This window comes from Musa acuminata, chromosome BXJ2-3 (assembly GCF_036884655.1).
Source record: "Musa acuminata AAA Group cultivar baxijiao chromosome BXJ2-3, Cavendish_Baxijiao_AAA, whole genome shotgun sequence".
NCBI classification, from domain to species: domain Eukaryota; kingdom Viridiplantae; phylum Streptophyta; class Magnoliopsida; order Zingiberales; family Musaceae; genus Musa; species Musa acuminata.
In genome coordinates, this window is record NC_088340.1 from 7595889 (window position 1) to 7619116 (window position 23228).

General features: G+C 36.6%; 2 protein-coding genes across 2 annotated transcripts in view; both read right to left on the reverse strand.

Annotated features, from left to right (window-relative positions):
• Positions 1–828: 828 nt before the first annotated feature.
• Positions 829–2052, reverse strand: LOC135607186 (protein G1-like7). The gene has a single exon (XM_065098790.1). The coding sequence runs from the start codon at positions 1800–1802 to the stop codon at positions 1080–1082; it is 723 nt and encodes a 240-aa protein (XP_064954862.1). The 5' UTR covers positions 1803–2052; the 3' UTR covers positions 829–1079.
• Positions 2053–6918: 4866 nt separating this feature from the next.
• The window catches only part of LOC103977806 (uncharacterized), a 40961-nt gene continuing 24651 nt past the window's right edge, over positions 6919–23228 (reverse strand). The window contains exons 14-22 of the mRNA XM_009393427.3: positions 22705–22791; positions 22576–22628; positions 18600–18786; positions 18432–18503; positions 12238–12277; positions 11447–11700; positions 8914–9091; positions 8307–8518; positions 6919–7916 (exon numbers count right to left, since the gene is read on the reverse strand). Coding sequence (XP_009391702.2) covers positions 7620–7916; positions 8307–8518; positions 8914–9091; positions 11447–11700; positions 12238–12277; positions 18432–18503; positions 18600–18786; positions 22576–22628; positions 22705–22791 — 1380 coding nt within the window. The 3' untranslated portion in view covers positions 6919–7619. The remainder of the gene's footprint in view (positions 7917–8306; positions 8519–8913; positions 9092–11446; positions 11701–12237; positions 12278–18431; positions 18504–18599; positions 18787–22575; positions 22629–22704; positions 22792–23228) is intronic.

A 23228-nucleotide genomic window follows, 5' to 3' on the forward strand; every position in this document is an offset into this window, starting at 1 on the left:
AGAATACTCCTGTCTCTGTCTCTGTCTCTCTCTCTCTCTCTAGCTACCTTGAGAGATTGTAGGGTTTTGCACCCATATGTGAAGGGTGAGGTCTCGAGTGAAAGTAGCTGGTAGATTCTGGAAGGATTGATGTGCGTCTCATGCCCCCGTAAGAGAGCACAGGAAAATGGCATTGAGATCCTTGTAAAGGTTGACCGCAAAAGGGAACTTACTGTTGCAATCACCACGGGCTGCGTTCAGCTTTAATGGAAGAACATGCACCGATGATTTATTGTGTACAGATTACAGATGCTTCTAAATCTAACGAGGGGTTAATGAAGCACGGTAGAGTGAGCGAGAGGTGGCCGCTCGTGCGGGGAATCCTTTGCAACTCCTTTACCTTGATGCCAGTAACAGTGGCTCTCACTGTTACTAAAGCAACCAAAAGGAGAAGAATGAAGACAAGAGGAAAAAAGGAGAGCGGGGAGACGAACCGAGACACAAGTCTGTGAGTCTGTGACTGCTTTAGAAGCAAATAAACAAAGGAAAGCTTTCGTACTATGAACAGTGAGGGGGAGGGGAATCTGATGTCAGTGCTTCCTGGACCGACCTGTTTCCTTCCTTGTTGTTCAAAGAGGATGCCGAGTTTGCAGTGTGGCTAATGATTCATGAGTTATGGTGCAACTGGTGCAAGGTGACTGCACGCTTCGAAAACTGGGGAAGAAGAAGAGGTTTGTCCCAATTAAAGAACACTGTCCAATGAGCCATCGAGAGAGAGAGAGAGAGAGAGAGAGAGTAGAAATGTATAGTGTCAAAGAATCAGCTAATATATATGTCCATAATTAGAGCTGAGAAAGAAAACTGTATCAACTTTAAATCCAGTAGTGCAAGCAAAAGATGAGGAGGAATCACTAAGGAAGCAATTGAAGTAGAACAGGTTAGTAATTCTGTTGACCAGTTGATTAGAAGAGAGAGAGAGAGAGAGAGAGAGAGAGAGAGAGAGAGAGAAAGAGGGAGCTCTAAGTTCTCCGTTTCGCCCATCTTCTGTGTCGTCAACAATAACATGTCTTTGAGGCGATCATACCAGCACTAATGCGCAGTCATGAAACGGATGATGAACCACCGGGCTGATCGCAGCCTGGTCTGATCTCTCCAACCACGGAACTCATAGCGCCGCCGCCCCCGCTACTGCTGTCACTGGCACTAATAGTCCCGCCCGCAGCAGGTGGAGCCATAGTGGACGGCTCCCCTCCGCCGCCCGAACTCCCCTCGGCGGCCAAAGACCGTGCTCGCTTCCGCTTCTTCTTCTCGTAGGGGATGCCGCGAGCCTTCGAATGGCTCTCCCGCACCTCCCTGAGGTAACTCCTGACGGCCCGGGCGGCGAAGGGGTTGGACTCCTGCCGGCCCCCGTTCTCCTCGTAGGCGGCGCGGAGGCGGCCGATGAGGGCGTCGAGGGAGCCCCAGGCTTGCTTGAGGGGGCACGCGCAGGAGGCCGGCGGGTTGGGTTGGCCGAAGAAGGTGCATCCTGGGGAGTGCACCTTCGTCTTCCCGAACTGGTCCAGGTACTTCAAGAACTCGATCACATGCGCGCCGCTGCACCTCGCGAGCGTCAACGGCGGCTTGTGGTTCTTCAGGTACTGCAGGAACGTGTTCCAGTCTCGCCTCTTCTGCGACTCGTACCGACTCAGCGGTTGCCGCTGCTGCTGAGGAGGAGGAGGTGGCTGGTGTGGAGATTGAGGAGGATCAGGGGTTGGGTCGGCGGCGGCGGAAGAGGAGGAAGGGCCTTCGTCGGCGCCTCCGCGCCCGTGCGGCGCCGGTTCCATGCAGGAGTACGCGGTGGAGCTCTTCTCTCCTTCTCTTCCTTCTTTTCCTCTGTTAGTATTACCGCTGCCGCTGCTGTTATCCGCTATCTGGAGCTTCCATGGGGGTTGGCAGCCACTGCAGGTCCTTCCTCTGTTATCTGTGGGAAGGGTTTGGCTCTCCCCTTCCCCAAGAACTTTTCTTCTGTGGTTGGGAAGGATTGAGCCAAGGTGGGAGATGCTTCAGTAAATGGGAGGGGGGAGGGAGGGAGACACAAGGTGGGTTGAGATGGGACGTCAAAAGGGTAGGCACACACGAGAGACACAGAGAGAGATAGAGATAGAGAGAGAGAGAGAGAGAGAGAGAGAGAGGGGTAATCAACGTGGTGGCTCCCTCGATGTTGGGACGTGAGGGGAGACCGACATTACCTGTTGTTCGGGTCTTTTTGGAGTGCGTGTGATAAATTTCATGGGAAAGTGTGGGGGCCACGTGTTGTCCTCTTTCATTTTAGCAATTACAATTCTATTATATATATAGATATATTGTGAAGTTAATTCATTATTATCCTAAATAATTGGTTAAGATATACTGAGATTTTTAATTAAATTTTAATTAAGGTTATCGATGAATAAAAAAAAATTATTTATGTTAGAATATCTTAGGAAATGATATTGGAGAAACTCACCTAATGACCTTTTTAATCTTTTGCTTTGGCCAAGATTTATTCTCTCATCTTCCGATAAATATTTATTCCTTCGATTATAATAATCCTGAAAATAAGAAAAGAGAAAAAAAATTTAGCTTCTTTTGTATGCAAATTAATGATGCATGTAGATCATCACGGTATATTGCTTTGTCACATCTGAAATTTAAAAGAGACACACATGTCTTGAATAATATGTGATACTTAATTTTAATTCTAACATTAAATTTTTATATAGTAATTTTATTTCTTACATTCATCCCTATCAAAGTAGACACAATTGACATATGTTCCTTCCCTTGTCTTTTTCTAAGGAAGATGGGGCTTCTCATAATGATCTTGGTATAGGATTAGTTGGGACAGTGTCTCTTTAATGTACATTTAATCACCATTTTAGGATAATAAAAATGCATTTGGGCTTCTTAGTCCTTATCAAACTTAGGGTGAAATGTATAATTATCATTGTAATCTTGCTATGATTTTTCCTTGTCTCTCATGTTGATTTCTCATCTCCTACTATATTTTCTTTTTGCTATTTATCATGGTCAAGTAATGGTTTACACATGAAAATGTCAATAAAGATAAACATCATTTATGATCCAATAAAAATGCTATCTATTAGTGTTTGCCTGGTTAAGATTTAATTCTCATAGGAGATTATTGTAGTAGATGAAAAATTGATATTAATCTTCTCCAAGTGCTTCAACTTTCATGACATTTATGAACAAAATTGAAGTTTATATACAAGTCCTCTTACATGCACATAATATAGGGAAGGATCATAACAATTTTAACTCAATGTTTAGAGTTAATTTTATAGATAAAACATAAATAATGCAATTTATATACTTCTTTAAAAGATTTGATAGGTTTTGGTCCAAGAAAAAGTTGCTTCACTAAACCCAACTAACTTGGCTTGGGTGCTTCTAACTTGAGCTAGGTTAGAGTTGGATAACCTTAACCTGACCCAAGCTTGAGTTAGGTTAGGGTTGATTTAGTTGAGTTTACCATATATCTTTTGGCCAAACATAACTCAAGTATTCGATCAAATCTAATCAATTCCAATCGAGCTATACTCGACTTGTATCTTAGTTGACTTAAAATTTTACGAGTGTAAAGTTAATTTTAATTTTTTACTTTCAGTAAGATAGGATTATTTTTTCTAAGATAAGGATAATATCACATGCATTCAGTCAACATTTTTGCATATTAATTTTTACCACCCTTAGATAATATAAAATATTAAAGAATCTCTTTCATTATTTGGTTAAAAATAATAATGTTATAAACAATAATAACAACAATAATGTCCCAACCATCCATTTAAGATCATTCATAAGAATCAATTGACATCATTGAGATATACAGAAAACTATATTTCTAATTAACTAAAATATTTTTTAATTACATCTTCTAATAATTTGTGTTTTTTATTGTTTGAACAAATGATTTCAATTGTCATATGTTACGTCTCTCTCTCTCTCTCTCTCTCTCTCTCTCTCTCTCTCTCCCTATATATATATATATATATATATATTTCTCAAGATTCTATTTCTTTTGTCATGGTTAGAGTTGAGATAAATGAGACAAAACCATAGCCGTATGATTTCCTTGGGAATTCGTGGTGGAAGGTTGATAGGATAAGATTGGCTTTTGAGTTGAGTTGATGCTACCAAAAACTTGGATGTGGGTACAATTCTCTCATGCCTTTTTTGTCACATTATTCCCTTACACAGTATTTTAAATAGAAAAGATGAGAACAATCAAACAATACCTTTCAAGTTAATTAATAATAATAATAATAGTAATAATAATAATAATAATAATTATAATTATAATAATAATAAAGTGATATTAATAAAGATAATGACAGTTGTTTTATAGCCAAATTGTCTTCATAATTCATTTTTAGGTTCATTTTACAGCAATATTCACTTGCAATATTTAAACAAAAGTGATTTGGAGTTTTGACATCAATCGCTTCACCGACAAAGTGGAGAACTCCTAAATCTTGTGTGGGCTCAGAAGAACATCCACATTCATGATTTCTGATAAGATAGATTGAAGGGAATAATCTTTCTGATAAGATGTATTGGTGCAGCATGAGCAAGACATGTTGTTTTCTGAAATGTAAAAAGCTAATATTTTTCTCCTTATTTTTGCTCATAAAAGTTTACCTTCACCAAGTAAAAGAATAAAAAATAAAAAATATTGGCAACATCAACTGCTGACTTTTGTTTCATGAAGCAAAAACTTCACAAAAGAAAGATCATATAAATCTTTATTCTTTTTTTTTTCTTTTAAAGGATGTCAGATTGACAGGGAGGGCAATTGAGCCACTGATTGACTCCCCTATTGTGTATGTTAAAGGACACTTTTGTATTTGTTTTTGTAAGTAATTAATTTTCTTTTCTTCATAAAAAAAAAGGAAGGAAGAAGATGAAGAAGAGATTCCAAGCTAATTGAAGAAGAAGAAGAAGAAGAAGAAGAAGAAGAAGAAGAAGAGGGGAACAGTCTCACTGCACAATCTATTGCAAAGCACAAGTGCAAGCACTACTACTAGAAAAACACTTGGTGTGTTAGCTCCAAACTGGTAATGTCGATTGTTTAGTGTGCATTCCTTCCATGAAGCTAGCCTTTATTTTCTTCACCCTTTGAGCTCTAAAGTGTGCAGCAGAATCCAATGCTGGTGAGAGGCTCCTCCATGCCTCACCACAAACATGTTTCTCCAAGATCCCAAACAGTGGCATTGCCACCCCCCACAAATCTCTCCCTTTTGATGGACACACTGTTGCTATTTTTGAGCTGACCCTACCACAGAGGATTCCTTCAATCATTCAGGGAGTCTTGCAATCAATTGATAGCTCTGAGGGAGAATTCCCGGTTCCTTCTTAGTTATTGTTTGAGAGACTCAACAAGTGATGTTCTATTGTTTATGATTAACATATATGGCCTGACAGTATATATTTGAGAATTATGCTTAATTCCTTGATAAATTTTATTAGAGAAATAAGATTACGAAAAACCGAGGTCGTCTCGGAATTACGCTAACGTGAGAATGGTCGATATACGCAACCTTACTCTTTGGAAAACTAAAAAACTAGCATAATATCGAAGTCATCTCGATAAGCGAATGAAAGGGAAGCTAATTGGTGAATGGTCAATATGCATAAATAGTGTTAATTTTTCTTGCAACAAAAAGAGATATCAAACCGACAACCTCATGCAAGCTGAGGTCATGTTGGGGTTTATAGTTTCATCACAGCATCAAAATTCAGCTACAAATCATTGAAAGACAAGAAGTTGGTCATGGATTAACAATTCATGTTTCCATGGTCAAGTGAAGGATGGAGAGCTTCTTGGGTATTATTCCTGAGGTAGATGAAACAGACGCAAGAGGTTGAGCTTGATGCTTCACAGGTTGAAAAGTGATGCTTCAGTTGGCAGAAAGGAATGACTTGAGAGAACAACAGCTCCAAAAAGAAGATGACAATGTGTGAAAGATTTAGGTGTCTTTTTCTTTCAGCAAACAAATGTTCAATTGTTGCATTTATTTTCCATTTTAATTTTATATTTTCATATGATAGATAGGATATTTGTTTAAATAAAAATTAATTCTCTTGTTCTTCATGATTGACGTATATATGTTCTGTCGCTTAGAATTCCATTACCCCTTCCCATTTCAGTATTGGATATCAACTTCTCATTTCAGTAAAGATGAGATTGTTCTTTGATCTTTTGCTTTCTCTTCTGTGGCTCAATCTGCACGATGTAAAACAATAATGATCTTGGATCTACAAAGGTCAACGTCACCCAAAATATAATTCTAATCAATTGTGAGAGAGAGAGAGAGAGAGAGAGAGAGAGAGAGAGAGAGGCATGGGCAATCACTCATGATAGTGATCTACAGAAACCTATTCAACAGATCCCACCTTGGGATGTTGATTCCTTCCTCTGCAAATTTTTTGGCATGATCCACCTCCTCCCACGCTTAATAATTGTTCCTTAATGTTGAAGAAATTGGAGTTTGATGTATTAAATGTTTGCCAAATTGTCAAATTATCTAACGGTGGAGCTCTATTTCCACCAAATATTATCATTGACCTCAGTTTCTATCAGCATGAGAGAGAGAGAGAGAGAGAGAGAGAGAGAGAGAATGGACACCTCAAATTTAATTGGTAGACTTGTCTGCGTCCTATTGATTTTTGGAGCCCTGCCAATCGCAGTTAAGTCCAAAAGAGATTTATCTCAACATGAAAGATGATAATGCTACTGAAATGCAATGGGGATATACACCATGCAGCATATGCCTGCAAATTCTGTGTGGACCATGTCCTTTCCCTTTTGAAACTCATGATTCATGCTATAGTCATTTTAAGTTGAATGTTGATGTTGATCATCACAGAAAAAAAACCATGTTGATGTTGATCATCACAGAAAAAAAACCATGTTGATGTTGATCATCACAGAAAAAAAACCAGATTCCAACGTGACAAGACTTCAAGATTCTCAAAAAGTAACAGGACAGGCAGAATGAGTATCAAATTGAACTGTTATGGCAATAAGTTCTGTGTTAATATTATAGACATACAACAGTAATAACTCTTGTACTTTTTCGATCCACGAGGATTCAGATAGTTCACCTAGCATCTTCCTTTTCAGTTTCATGTTCAGAAGCTGTTGATGGTCTCTATTGATCCAACAGTCAAAACCATCCAATGATGCTGGAATCAGTTAACTTGTGTTGGCTTTGTCCGATACCCGAGTTATGTTACAAAAATCATAGGCAGCAGCACTCTCGAGAAGCTGAATACAACACCATCACTGTATCTCCAGAAATCCTGTCTGCCTAGCTTATCAGCTTTTCACAATACTTCATCACTGGAATATTCTTCGGTTACTGTAGATTGGTAATCCAAGGGGTTGCCATTATTTTAGCATAAGCCACCAATTTTCAACCCACTCATGCATTGTACACAGTGGAGATCATGATCAGGCGTTTGGCCAGCTTACCAGCTACCAGGCTCGGCCATTGCAGCACAGGCCCAAGCAAAAAAATAAGATTGCACTCTAAAGATCAGCAAGTGATTAAATGCAATAGCACTTGATGAAAGAAAAGCATTTGCAATGTAGGCACTTAATCCCATGATGTCACGGACAGTGCCACCCAAAGATCGTTGGACGTTCCTTGTATATACATCCGATGTGTCTGAATTTCCTCCGTGGTGGCCATAGGAATGCTGCTACCGTAGTGACTATCTTCTACTCGATCATTGATTGAGAATATTATTTCTCTTAAAATAGGTTCATGCCCATTTAGAAGATTGCCCATGCTCAAAACTTTCCTCCATGATTGATTGGCGGTGGGGGGAGGAAATAAAATGGCTACAGCTTCTCTCTCATGCATCATCACTAATTGCTTGGTTTTGAACTCCTAAACAGGTTTAAAAAAGAAATTTATACAATCAACCAAAAGCTTTTCATGCTAGTGTACTTATAAGACATTTTGAAGGTGAACACTCATGGAATCAGTTGTTTACAAATGGGTTTTTCATAATTGATGAGAGTCAGGCTGGGATGAGACAGAATACCTATTGTCCTTTATGAAATTTATATTCATCATCTAGAAAACATCTAAAACCTTAACATCTGAGACCATAAGAATCAAAGAAATAACAATTAAAGATGATTTGTAGATGTCCAAAGATGATTTAGACCATTAGTATGATGCATATGCACCAGCTTGTCACCATGCAAGTTTACTAATGGATGAAACAAGTTACTTCATCAAAAAAAGGAAAATCAAAAACAAAAACAATAGTACCTGGTCATAGCAAATGCTCTCTAAACTGGTACCCATTTTGGGAAGATAAAAGTTGAAATAGTCACTGAACATTGCTTCAGAAAGGCGTGGGACATCTAATAGCTTACGGTGGATTGAAGCTGCAAAAATTAGTAGTTTCTCTATGTGCTCGAATACAAGGCAAAGCCGTCTTAAATCACCTATCAACTCTGTCTTTTCACGAAGATGATTTGCTGTAAAATGTACAGAGTCAGTACTCAAAGTTGCATGTATCTAAATAATAATACTTAAAATATTGTACATTAGAGTTAATAATAATTTTCACCACAGCCCATGAACTTTTAGATGGATGGAGCCCACCGAATAGGCAAGCTGCAGGCTTGTGACTATAACTGGAAGAAGTTAAATGGTAGAATCTACGCTACTTTAAGTGGACTTTTAATGGACCATCCAAACCATTAGTAACTTACATAGGACCATCCAAACCATATATCGGATAAGAAACAATGATCTACATCAGTACTTAAAAGGAATAGATTTTTGATGAACTATAAGATCAAATTACAACTACAGAATCTACTTGTTCTCTCAAAGACAACTATTTAACTTAAAGAGTCAAATCACATACCTTGCAAAGGCTTTAAAGTTGATGCTAGTGTAATGTAAAGCTGATTAAACCTTGTCTTCATGGGTTTAAAATCACCATACATGGTTTGGTTCAGAATGTCAGCTGATGCTCTGAAGGCAGTGCAAACCATTTGCTCAAGCAGCTGATGTGGTTTCAAAGTTTCAAGATAATGGAGTATCTATTGCAAAAGAAGAAACACTTCAGTGGCAGAAAATAATGTTGATCTTAACAAGCACAGATTAACAGTTATAGCTGCCACAATTAGACTTACTAAAAGCATACAGAACACAAAAGAATGCACCCACCTCTTACATCATAAGCAAGCATTTTTCCATGGATGCCTAAACTTACCCATATGTGTCAAATTCAGATCAAACATGTACTTAAAAACAGGTTGGCAATAAAATTTCAGTTTTCTTCATGCTAGATAGACGCAGAACAACTACCCATAAATCACATAAGATAACATTGGAAGAGAAGTTCATTTAATAGGAAACAAGGACAAAATATAATGTGTGCCAGGTTGCTTCTTGAATTTTCTGTTATCTTTCTCCTAGGGTGAAGAGCTTTTTCTCAGTAGCATTCTATAATCATTTTTTATTTGTGTAACTTTCCTAATGTTTTAAATCCATCAGACTAGTAGGCATTGAATGTTGCACCTCTTGTGCTGCATGCTCTTATAACCAAGGTTTACAGTTTCGAATAATATCGCCCAGTATGGGTGGTATATACCGGTCCGACAGGATACCGGTATGCGGACTGCTCGCTACCAGACGGTACCGTCGATTGGGGCTGTTTCCGCCCCGGACGATGACCGAGGGAGAAGAAAGAAAGGGAGAAGGGTGGTATTAAGCGAGGGAAGAAAGAAAAGGGAGAAGAAGAGGAAAACCTGGAGATCGGCGCCGCTCTCCCCCCTCGTTTGTCGGCGACTTTTCTCGGCGTGGGGAGAAGAATCCGCGATCGCAGGGAGAAGAGAGGCGATGTCGCGGGCAGAAAAGAGATGTCGCCTCGTTGTTTTTCTGCAATGTCGCCTCGGCGACATAGGAGAAAAAATTTTCTTTTCTGCCCACGTGGGGAGAAGAAAGTTTCTTCTCCTAACGCACCAAAAAGGGTGACAAGGCCGTCGGTTTTATTTTTATACTTTTATATATACCGAGCGGTATATCGAATTGTACCGCTCGGTATACAGTATCGTACCGTACCGAACAAGTCTCGAAACTTTGGTACGGTACGAAATTTCAATCCTTGCTTATAACTAAAGTGATTCATGCAGTTCATATGCAAGCAAAATCTCGCTTTCTGCATACATGCTCTTATACACAAAAACAACTCTCCAGTATTGCATATTTCCAATGGATCAAAAGTAACTCCGACAATCACATCTTATCAAACACATTTAGAAAGTCGACACCTTTGATCGTTTTCCTAGTCCATCACCAACCTTTTTGCATGAAACCGGTGCAGAAATATCATAAAAATGAAGTTTATCATTCGCTATAGCAACACTGCTATGCACCACTAATATCAGCAGTTGGAAAGGTTTCTTTCGGTTAGATTGAATCACAGAAATAACCACCTTTACTTGTAGCAAGAAAATGCTATTTGCACAAACCAACATCAAGATATTCAAAGATAGACAGCCTTCAACTTATTTCATAATTAATACTTAATTATGTACCAATATTCAGATCAGGAATGTTGCTTTAACTCATAAGCTATCATGTAAGAACCATCTTTGCACATTTAAAGAAACATCTCTTTCTTTCTCCATTGATAAATTGATTCTGCTGCAGCTGATATATACTAGTCTGATTAAAACCAAAATGACTTTCAATTTTGAGAAAACCACCAATTTGATTTGAAGATGTGTCAGACCTTCAAGATAGGGTGATTTGCACAAAGTTCCCTTTCTGAAACCACCCATTTGCTCTCAAACTGTATCTGATCTCTTTTGATGATTCATAGCAAATTGGCCCCCGAGAATTCCTTGCAACTTTTTATATTAGAAGACGCATAACTTCTTATCTTGACTTTTCTGGCAACTAAGTTAGAAATCTTAGGAAGAATTATAATTCCACAGCAATATAACTCATTCATTTCACTACAAAAATTGTCACTTTCATTACTCAGTTCAGAGGAACCTGATTTTGGTCCAATATGTGGTTAGAACTTAGAAGCACCAAAATATCATGATCCAACAATAGTACATGCGGTTGTGCAAAATATCATGATCCAACAAGGTACATTTAACATATTAATCATGAATTTTCACACTACTGTTTGACTAGTCGATGATGTCAATACTATACTCTGCAATTTCATGGCTATTACTCATATCTAACACATTCATATGATAATTATTACTTTGCAACAAACTAGCATGAAGCTATTGGAAGAGAACCTTAACTGTAGAAGTTGAAAAAAACGATTTGTGACCCAGTTACCCTAGCAAGATTAGTACCATGTAAGAGTGATGAATTAAAACATATAAAATCTGTAGCACTAAAATGTAAAAAATTGATAAAGTACGTACCTTTTCTCCTTCTCGAATTGGGTCAAGAAGGGACTTCTGCTCTAACACTGGCAAAGGTGGAGAATCATTCCAAATTTGTCGCCATAAATTCCCATGTTCAGACATGCGCTGTGAAAGTTTTCCTCGAGGAGGCCAGTTATTTCCATCACCTGTGCAGCCATCCGTGTCATCATTCTCCCAGTCACCAGGTGAATGCCACCGAATAAAATCCTCAAACACTGCATCTGGGTTTGCAGCCTTGAATGCTGACATGTCTAGTTCAACAAAATTGTGAAACATCAAATATAATTCATTCATAATTTTCTAACTTATACATATTTTTACAAAGAGTGAGGTGAGTCAATAGGTTTCGTGGTGCAAAGAAAGAGAGAAAGACCCAAAAAAGTTTTTACAAGATACAACAAAGGGAGACTTGATTGTTCTTAGATAACGAAAGATATCAATCCAAAAAGAGATCAATAGCAAGGAAAATACCCATGTAGGTGACCTTAAATAGATGGTACATAATGAATTGTTGTTGTAGTGCTTGCAATTTCACTAGAAAGAGCAGGGCTCTTAATCCAAAATCAAATTACAATTGATAACAGCAGCTTATCAGCACTTGATGATGTGTTAAAAGTAATCATGATTTCTCAATTAATAAACTCAACAATAGTTTCCTGTGAACAGAAAAAGAAGAAAATAGGAAAAATGAAAAAAAAAGAAATTAACATATATATAAGTATAACAATAGTACTGTTAAAAACACAACTTTGTGAACCCTTTAGAAAAGGTGATTTGGGCAATCTTACCAGATGAGAGAATATCTCTTTCCAATTGACCAGAGAAACTCTGTAACACAAAGTACAAGACATTATTTTCCATTGACAAAAATTGCTAATGTATTGTCAGATAAAAAAAAAAGATGATGGTTTGTTCTATCATATCTTCAAACAACTAATGCCTGAAATTAGCATATGTCGACACAATAAGGACAATTGCACCATGCCCACAGCTAACTAGAAAGAATTGAATTAAATGCATCTGTTCTTGCTTCAAGATGGTGTGTCAAATCATATGACCATATATCCCATCACATAAAGACTAGGTGTCATATGATGCAAGAAACAGTTCACACTAAAACCTACCAGAAATGCCACCTTTATGTCATTTATCTATGTTTGCCAAACCAAACAAGTCTAGATTATAATGCACAAGTCAAGCGAAAATTCTTTCTTTACAACAATGACTTAACAATGATCTGACTCCTGTATAGTGATACTGATATATCTTGTCACTGATGATAAATAATTGCCCTACACAGCATCATCAACAGGCTAGAACTGGATGTTGAAAATCTAACTGCTACCACTAGCGAGGTAAAGAGTTTAATCATGTTATATTATAAATGATCATCTTTTATGTCACACGTGGCACTAATTGGCTTATTGTCTATGCTACATTTAGGGGTGACTGTTTCAAAAACTTACATCCACTGATAATACTTTGAAAGTTTGAATTCATGTTGATACAACATGGATCCTAATAATACATAGTATCAAATATCGAATGTAGTGCTCAGAAGCCTAGGAGGTCGCTCGGAAGCAGCCCATCACATCAACACCCGGATGTGGTGTCAAATGGGCAAGGGTTCTCACATTGTTTTAGACCAATGGGAATAAAGAAGTTTAGTTTAAGAACAGAGGGTTGGGCTAACAACTTGAAATATAAGAACACTTTTTAAGGGAAGATATTAGAATTGGTAGACACTATGATCATAAGAAGAATAAATATTATTTGCTTACAAGAGACAAAGTGGGTAGGGAAAAAATCTAAAGAGATTGATAGTACTGAATTTAAACCTTGGTATACTGAAAAAGTTAAACACAAAAACGGTGTATGAATTGTTGTTGATAAGGGTCTTAAGAAGTAAGAACAATGTTGTAGATGCAAAAAGATTTGGAGATAAAATTATAGTTTTAAAATTTGCGAATGGATAAGATGTTTTGAATGTTATTAGTGTTTATGCCCCTCAAATCGGATTAAATGATCAAACCAAAGAGAATTTTGGAAAAGCCTAGATGATATGATTCAAATCGGATTAAATGATCAAACCAAGAGAATTTTGGAAAAGCCTAGATGATATGATTCAAATCAAGGTTCGCAATACCGTACCGTACCGATATTTCGTCCTGGGCTCGGTACCGGTACGGTACGGTATACCGAGTGGTACACTCAGGTGTGCCAAGTACTGTAGCATTGCTACAGTGCTACAGTGCACTCGGACCGGTAAGAGACGGTCCGCGTACTGACAACCTGTCGGACCGGTACGTACCGCCCGTACTGGGCGGTACGGTTCGGTACGGCAGACCCTGATTCAAATTATGTCTATAACTGCAAAACTTATAATTCGAGGAGATTTGAATGGTCATATAGGAAAAACATATGATAAATATAAAGGAAAACATGGAGCCTTATTTATGGGGAGAGAAATGAAGATTGTGGTTTGATTTTAGATTTTGCAACTTCATATGATCTTATAATTATAAATTCTCACTTTAAGAAAAGAGATGAACATTTGATTACTTATAAAAGTGATCAGAACTATAGTCAAATAAACATTTTTCTCACTAGAAAGGTAGATAAAGTTATTTGTATGAATTGTAAAGTTATCCTTGACGAAAGTTTGACAAATCAATATAGGTTGATGGTATTAGATATTTATTGTAGAAAATAAAAGAAGAAAAAGATAGTATAAAATTTTACTAGGATTAGATGGTAAAATTTTAAAGATGATATTGTAAATATTTTTAAGAATAGGATGAAAAGAGAGATGACATGGAACTTAGATGAGGATAGTATTAATATTATTTTCACTACGAGGGCTAATAAGATTAGGAGCTTAATAAAGAAATTCTTAGTGAAACTAAAGGTAGAGGTGTAACCTTAAGAGAGTTGGTGCTGGTACGAGGAAATTCAAAAAGTAATTTTTACTAAAAGATCATGTTTTAAAGATTGACAAAATTATAAAAATGAGAAAAAATTTAAAATATATAAAGAATATAAAAAAGAGGCTAAAATAACAGTTAGCATGGCAAGATATAAAGTCTATAATAATTTTTATAATAAATTAGGTACTAAAAATGGTGAAAAAGATGTATATCGAATTGCTAAAGCTAGGAAAAGAAAGTGTAAGGATTTAGGTAATATTAGATAAATTAAAGACGAAGATAAAAGAATACTTGTTAATGATAACAAGATTAAGGAAAGATAAAAAAAATTATTTTTATAAATTATTTAATGAATATTCCACATAGGACTTAGATTTAATGATAAATAATAATGGCAAACATGGTCCGCCTTATCGGTCCGTACCGGTTTACCGACCAACTGTTAGTACAATACATATCGAGCAATACCAAGTGTACCAACACATGGTGTCACGACTTGGGCCTGATGGGCTAACTGGCCTATCAAATTTGTTTGGCCCAAACTACTAGCCAAAATGCTTAAACTAAAGTTGATAGTAGCACACTCATCATACTCATATAAGCTAATCTTAGTCTTACCCACTTCTGATGTGGGATTAATCAAGGATGTTACACTCTCTCTCACTCAAGGGCTTGACGTTCTCGTCAAGGCCCAGCATAGCTCAGATCAAACCCTAGCATAGTGCATGTGAGGCGTAGCCCAATGGTGTCTCCATATTTTGCCGTGACGAGTTCTCTAACTCTATACACGAATAGCACTTTTTTACTTGAGTCCCCTCACTATGCCTAAATACTAGGTCGGCTCTGATACCAAATGTGATGACCTGGACCTGATGGGCTAACTAGCCTATCAACTTCGTTTGGCCTGAACCATTAGCCAAAATGTTTAAACTAAAGTTGATAATAGTACACTCATCAGACCTATATAAGACAATCTTAGGTCTGATGAGGGACTACTAAGGGGTGTTACACAAGATACATGGGGGTGTACTAATGTACTGCTCGTATTGGTCCCTTGTCGGACTAGTACGTATGACTCGTACCGAGCGATATGCCACGATACGACAAACCTCGATTGTAAATTTAATAATGATATATTTGTTCGTATTAGAGTTATTGAAGTAAAAGATGTATTAAAGATGGAAATAACTAAGAGTGTGGGGCCTGATTGTATCCCTATCGAGGTTTGGAAAAGTTTAGGGGTCTGAAAAGTTCGTAAATAAGGTTGGTTAATTAGCTTATTTAACAAAATTATGAGATTCAGAAGGATGTCTGATGAATGAAGAAAGAGTTTTTAGTGCCAATTTATAAAAATAAAGGCGACATACAAAATTGTTCAAATTATAGAGGAATTAAAATCATGAGTCATACTATGAAACTTTAGGAAAGAGTTATCGAAAGTAGGATAAGGCTTGAAACAAATATCTCTGAAATCAATTTAGTTTTATACCTAGAAGATCAATCACAGAAGCTATTTATTTATTAAGATAATTAATAAGAAAGTACAGGGAGAAAAGGAAAGATTTATATATGATTTTTATTGACTTAGAGAAAACTTATAATAGGGTTCCTAAAGATTTATTATGGTGGATTTTAGAAAAGAAAAGTGTATCCACTAATTCTATTAATGTTATTAAAGAAATATATGATAATGTAACCAAGGTTCGCCGTACCGTACCGTGCCGGCGTTTGGACCCGGGCTCGGTATGGTACGGTACCGGTATACCGAACGGTACATCAGGGCGTACCGAGCGGTACACCCTGGTGCACTGTAGCGGTACCGGGCGGTCCACGTACCGGTAACCTGTCGGACCGGTACGTACCGCCCATACCAAGCGGTACGCTTCGGTATGGCAGACCTTGAATGTAACTACTAGTGTTAGAACTATAGGGAGTGTGTCTAATGAGTTTCCTATTAGCATAGGATTACATCAATGATCCACATTAAGTCCCTACATTTTTATATTGATAATAGATTAACTTACTAGTCACTAACATGATAGATCTCCATTGTGTATGTTGTTTGCTGATTATATTATTTTAGTTGATGAGAACCTAAGTAGAATTAATTATAAAATTGAGCTATAGAGGCAAGCCTTAGAAACTAAAGGTTTTAGATTAAGTAGAACTAAAACTGAATATATAAAATACAATTTTAGTGATTCTAGGAATAGATATAAGAATATAATTAAGTTGGATGAGCAAAAGTCTCTTTAAGATAAAACTTTAGATATTTTGGATCAATTATTTAATAAAATGAAGATATCGATGAATATATTATTCATAAAGTAAAAACAGAATGGTAAAAATGACAAGGAGCATCAGGAGTCTTGTGTGACTAATAAATATCTTTGAGATTAAAAAAAATATTTAGAAAATAGTTGAGACCAACAATGCTTTATGGATCAGAAAACAATTTTAAGACTAACAATGCTTTATAGATCTGAGTGTTAGGTAATTAAAAAATAATACATATATAAAATTTATGTTATCGAGATGAAAATGTTGAGATGGATATATGGAGTTAGTTAAAAAGATAGGAAAAAGAAATAGTTTTATTTGTGAACAACTAGGTATTACTTCAATAAAGGATAAAATTAAAGAAAATTGTTTAAGATGGTATAAGCATATGATTAGGAGATTTCTGAATGCGATAGTCAAAAGAGATAAAATGATTCATGTTAGTGATACGAGGAGAGGTAGAGAACGACCTAAAAAGACCTTAATAGAAACTATTAATAAGGATTTAAGTACTCTGAGCTTAACTAAATATATAGCTTTTTATAGATCTCAATGGCAACAAAAGATCCATGTTCCGACCCCAAATAATTGAGACTTATGACTTTGTTGTTATTGTATCAAATGTCAAATGCAATTTTTGCATCCTATACTTAATTAGACATTATTATAGTGTGTTTTATAGTTGTAATATTGCAGTTGAGTGGTGGCCATGGAGGATACTACGTCAATCAAAAAAATAAAAATTGCAGCAAAGATCCCAGTGTAAACCACATCATCCAGTGGTGCATATAGATGCTTGGAGAAGCTGATATACATGCATTATAACATTTGCAATATCTCAAGATAAAGAAAGGAAGGTTGAGGAAGATCAAATTGACACTCAATTTGTCCATGATGATTCTAGAGGAAGATCCACTTGACTCAAACTTTCCATGATAATTCAAATCCTGTGATGGTTTCGTTATGTAGTATGTACAACCTAGAATAAAGATGTCCAACACTCAATGGGATGGGAGATTCACTACGTTTGTCAGGATTTATTTATGAACATATTGAGTAGGAAGATCAACAAGATGAGGTGACTAAATATGAGGGGTTAGGCCTTATGACATTGCCAGGGCACAAGAAGTCAATCTTCCATGGGTCATCATGCCACAAGAAGTCAGTCTCACTCATCCACATGCACAACAAGGCCAAGTTCGCTCATTTGACCATTAAGTGGTAGTTGATAAGCAACAGTTCGAAGAGGATGATGAAACTTCTCCAAGTGATTTCAATCTCCATGAGGTTAGAATTGATTCTAGTGATGTTTACAATATTGATGCTAGTGGACAAAACCTTATACTACACGAAGTTGTGAATAGTGGATAAAGGAGCAGCACTATAACATATTGGAGCAACAATATCCACAAAGTGATAGATACTGGATACAGGTTGATTTAAACTCTTGGTGAAACAGGTCAATTTAAACTCTTGGTGAAAATCCCGAACAGTATAAAACTCGCCAAGCAAACTCTTAAATAACAAAAAAGATCAGAGAAACCAACTTAAAAGAAAACAGATTCATCATGGAGAAATACCCATCTAGTCATTTTTACTATAAAATTCTTTAGTCTATTCTGTAAGTGAAGTCCATTATCAGACTTAAAAATGCGTCACTTAGTTCCTCAACTAATTGGAGCCTTTCTCAATAATCTTTTCTAGGTAGGTTTTATAAGTAAAGCAAACCTATAAGAGACAGAAATGCAATCATAGTTTTAGAAAATTAAACTTACAAATGCATCACCAAATACTTCAACAGCATGAAGCCTTTCCTCATGCATATCTTCTGTCATAATTGGTGCATCCTAAAATTGAAGACCAGGAAAAGCTTATTCAGCATTCCCAGAAAAACAAGGTTCAATCTCAAAAAATGTACAACAGAACAGAAACACAAAAATAACCTGTGTGTATGGAGCATGCATCTTCTGATATGAGTGGAGCAGCATCATTGACCCAACAACACCAGCTGATCCTTTCCGTACTTGATCTACTTTTTGCAGATCAGGAGATCGTACACTATAATCATGATGCTTAAATGAACTTGATGTAGATGGTTCTGAATCTTGATGACAATAAGATCTCAGATAACTGTGCAAAGAAAAAGTTTTAACTTTTAAGTAATCTACATTTGTTGAAACTGAACGAAAAACAACTTCTAAGAAAATTAAACTAACATTAAAGAAACATTACTTCACTTGAAACAAAAAACTTTATTTCAACCATTTTATCCTGATAAAAACATAGAATCTAAATACATTTTTATGACTGTACATGCTACTAAGTATTCTTCATCATTTGAACATTTCATTGACACTTCAACTCTCTTCTGGGATGACAAGAGAAGTCCCAGTTCTAAGAAGACAAATTATCATTTCTTACATCAGAATTCCACAGGAGAGTATCCAATTTAAAGGAAGATAACTGGTTCATTATGTCATCAATAATTCAGGGAAAAACCAAAGCAAAAAGTGGTTGGCATATAATTAACACTTAGCTTATGGCATCTGTAGACAAAATATAAAGACAAGGCATATACGAAACACAATCTTAAGAGTTAAGACCAAACAAAAAGTTTGATCCAGATTAAACAGCTTGATCATTGTATACCCTATACATATTTATTTTGATGCATGGTGCATTTACAATGAATATATAGACATGTTATTCTACTTTGCATGAGTTCTTATAAGCTCCATTATCAACCATCACTTCCCATAGTTAAAACTGGATCCAAGAAAAATCATATCCAAAATTACTTCCAATCAGTGGATATAAAAAATAGATACATAATTATAAACTACATTTCTTTGATGGATATGGATTCAAATTGGACATATAATAGATGTGGTCAGAAATTGGACTAAGGTGAATATATACATGAATATCAGGTGAATCAAGGATACATCAGTTTAAAGAAACTAGCTCAAATAAATTGATCATATTTCTTGAATAATAATAAAATTAATGTGAGAGGAAAAGAAAGAACAAGAAGTATATATACTTTGCATATTATAATCAATTCAAATAATAAATTTCCTTATGATGTCTTTTGACCATATTAATACTAAGTGCAACATTGCATCCAACACTTACACGTCATTTCATTGCCTCCATTAACAATAAATTGCAATAACAGCAACAAATAACTCTTTAATGCCTTCTACAGAGATAAATGATAGCCTATGACAATTCCTCATCCAATCAACAAGTCTATGTGTTGCCTCATCGGATGACATCACATAATTCATAATCAGATCCTTTGCGAGTCAAGACTCGATATGGATATCAACAACCAGTGCCACTAGCAAGAACTCCACCACTCATGAAAATGTGATAAGAGAAAGTTCAAGTTCATAGAGTTAGCTGAATTGAAGGATGATATCAGTAACTTCATTGCATTTGTAGCAAATATTAAAATTGGTGGTCGCTGAGAAATAGATCTGAATCTTCCTACTTGACTATAAGATCCTGTAGATTATCGGAAAAAAGGGCATTCCACATCCACAAGTGCCTAAACTAGCACATAATGATTGCAACAATGTGCTAAAAAATGAACATTGATGACAAAATGCCAGACCAGTGGCATTGGCTCAATTCAGATTTCCTAGTGCCTACTCTCTTCAACTGTTGGACAAAGTTCAAAGAAACAGTTGGACCAGGACACACCACCAGTCAGACCGGTACAACTGACATCTAACTGGTTTCCAGCATGTAGGGCAATTTTGCAAGGCCCAAATCTAGAGAGCTGAAAAAAACTGTCAACAACTATTGGTTGTCAGAAAATAGTAAAAAAGTAAAACAATAAATAAAATTTAGCAATTTCACTGAGGAGAATTTTTTTATTATTCATGGATGTATTTGAGTTCTTATTTTCAATTGATGTTTTAGAGAGTCCCTAGAGTCCATGTTTAAGCCTCTTTGTCGTCAAAGAGTCTTAGTGTACTTATTAGACGAGTTGTTTAGCAATGGATAGTTTTGATCAAGGTTTGAAATTTCATACCATACCGGTGTATCGAGCTTTGATCGGTATGGTACAATGCATTGTACCGAGCGGTATGCCTATATATATATATAATATATATTTTTATATAAAAATCAATATATAAAAATCAATAAAAATATTTTAAAAAAGACATACGCAGCCACGGTGGCGTCGCCTCCTCGTCACCTCATTTGCTGCATTTGGCGAAGAAGGCGACGAAGATGTCCAAGGCCGCAGATGTCTTCGGCCTTTGGCGAAGAACGCAGTGAAGATCGCAGACATCTCTGGCCTTCTGCGAAGAAGAAAGCCACAGAGTCGTAGATGAGGCGATGAAGGAGACCGCCTCTTCCGTTGCTCTAGTAGTTGCCTCCCCTGATCCCCGCACATTGAGATCCTCCTCTTTACGACTCTCCTCACCGTTACCTCCAAGACCGAGATCAGGGCGGCACCGGATCGAGATCGAGAAAGGGCGTGGAAACAAGTTCGCGTCGAGGTTTTCCCGATTCTCCCTCTTCTTTGAATGCCCTCTCCTTCTTCGACGCTTCTCCCTCAGCCTCACCGCAGCCAGGTTGCTATATTTAACGGACCGCCCGGTAGTAGGCTGTCACGGACAAAATTCTAAACAGGATGTTTGATGTAATACACTAATACTTATGTATGCCCGTGTCTTTTGGTTTGTTCATGCTTTGCACAACATGTAGAGGAACGATCGAAGGCTTAACAACCTCATTTTAATTAGGTTTGGTGGCTGTTTTAGGCTTGTAAATAAAGGATGTGTCATGTGGACACTTGTGAGAGATACTTGGTCTGTAGTGGACCATTTTGACCCTTTGTTGTGCAACCGTTCAGAGCTTGTAAAGTCTGTTTGTAATTTGCATTGGCTATGAAGTGTTTTCTGAAATATTTGCTTGTGGATCCCGAGTGAAGCGCTTTCTCTAACTCGTTTTCTCTTTTGTAGGTCCTAAGGGACCATGAGAGGTTTCGAGGAGGCCGACCTTTGCGGATGGACATGCAAGGGTGCCGCACAACTTAGGCAAAACCAGCTAAGTCCGTGACAGGGCGATCGGTGTACCGGTTCACGGGCAGACCGGTATGTATCGCCCATACCAGGCAGTACGATTCGAAATCACAAGCCTTGGTTTTGATATTACTTCTCTAAATTGTTTTCAAAGGTATTTTCTCCTAGAGTTGGAGAAAGCTCCAATAGCAAGGACCCAATCCTAATTGATTAAAATATCTTCTAGTTATGAGGTTGGGTCCTATGTCAATTCAGCATGAGTCAGCTATATAGCATTAAAGACATCTCAACAAGATTCCAATTAATAAATATCATGAATCGACATGTCATAATATTAAGCCACGTTATTTGTGGCATTATAATAATAAGATAATCATTTATATGTGTTTAGTATATGGTTGCAACTTATATATAATGGCAGAAAAAAAATCAAATAACAATTTGGAGAATCAAAAGATAACAATTTCTGCACGAAGGTGAGAAAGCTACTGATGTCGGCAGCAATTTTATCATGCTTGTTAAAATTTATTTAGGCCCACCATGCATCTAATTTGGGATGATATTTACGCATATTAAAACGTAGGCACAAGTAGATTAATTCATGTAGATCATATTGGTCATATATTACATCAATGAAATTAATCACATAAAAAGTGTCAATAGCTTATATTTCATGTCAGATTGCTTCATTCCTAGGTGAGCTTTGAACATACAAACATAATTTAAAATTTTAAATGTAAACTACCAGGACCAGAAAACCACTGCATGATTTTCATGACACTGTTTAATAATAGATTATCCACTTCCATACATTGAATATTAAGCAATGGATTATTCTGGTGCAAAAATAAGACAAACCCTTAAACACATACTTTACCTGCCATTTTCATCTTTTACAGGTTCCTTAAATGGGTCAGCTTCAGCATCTACCTGTGTATCAAGCTCAAGAGTGTTAGTATCCCTTACAAACAGAAAGGTGAAAGACACAGGAAATTGTGAGTCACACCTTTTTACCACTAGGAGTATGGTCTACACTTTCAGTGCTGTTGTGAGTGTCATGACTCAAGTTCTTCTTCTCAATGCATATGGCAAGCTTAAAACAAGATGAAAAATTAATGAGGATGGTAATTGTCTAAAAAAATTAATAAAAAACTTACCAACTTTTCTAAGTCTCTAAGCACTAGAAATATGTTACACAATAACCAAATCAAGCATTATAAAGAATAATGAAAAGTATATACTAGATATTCCACAATGGAAATATTATTCCTTTACAACCTGAGCAATCAGCATTCGAGTCACGAGAACAGCCTCGTCTAGATAAGGTTTGCAAACGTTGGCCGTCACTATATCTCGTGGATACCCTGTCAGCTAGGTTCATCCCTTTTTTTTCCTTGACATGGTAGTTTATGTCAATTATATAAACTATATAATTTCTAACAAAGGTTAAATCACACAAGTTGCTATATCTATGACATTTGAAGCTGTAATTAAAGCTTGTTAACTTGAAAAGTAGTTCATCTTGTTTTC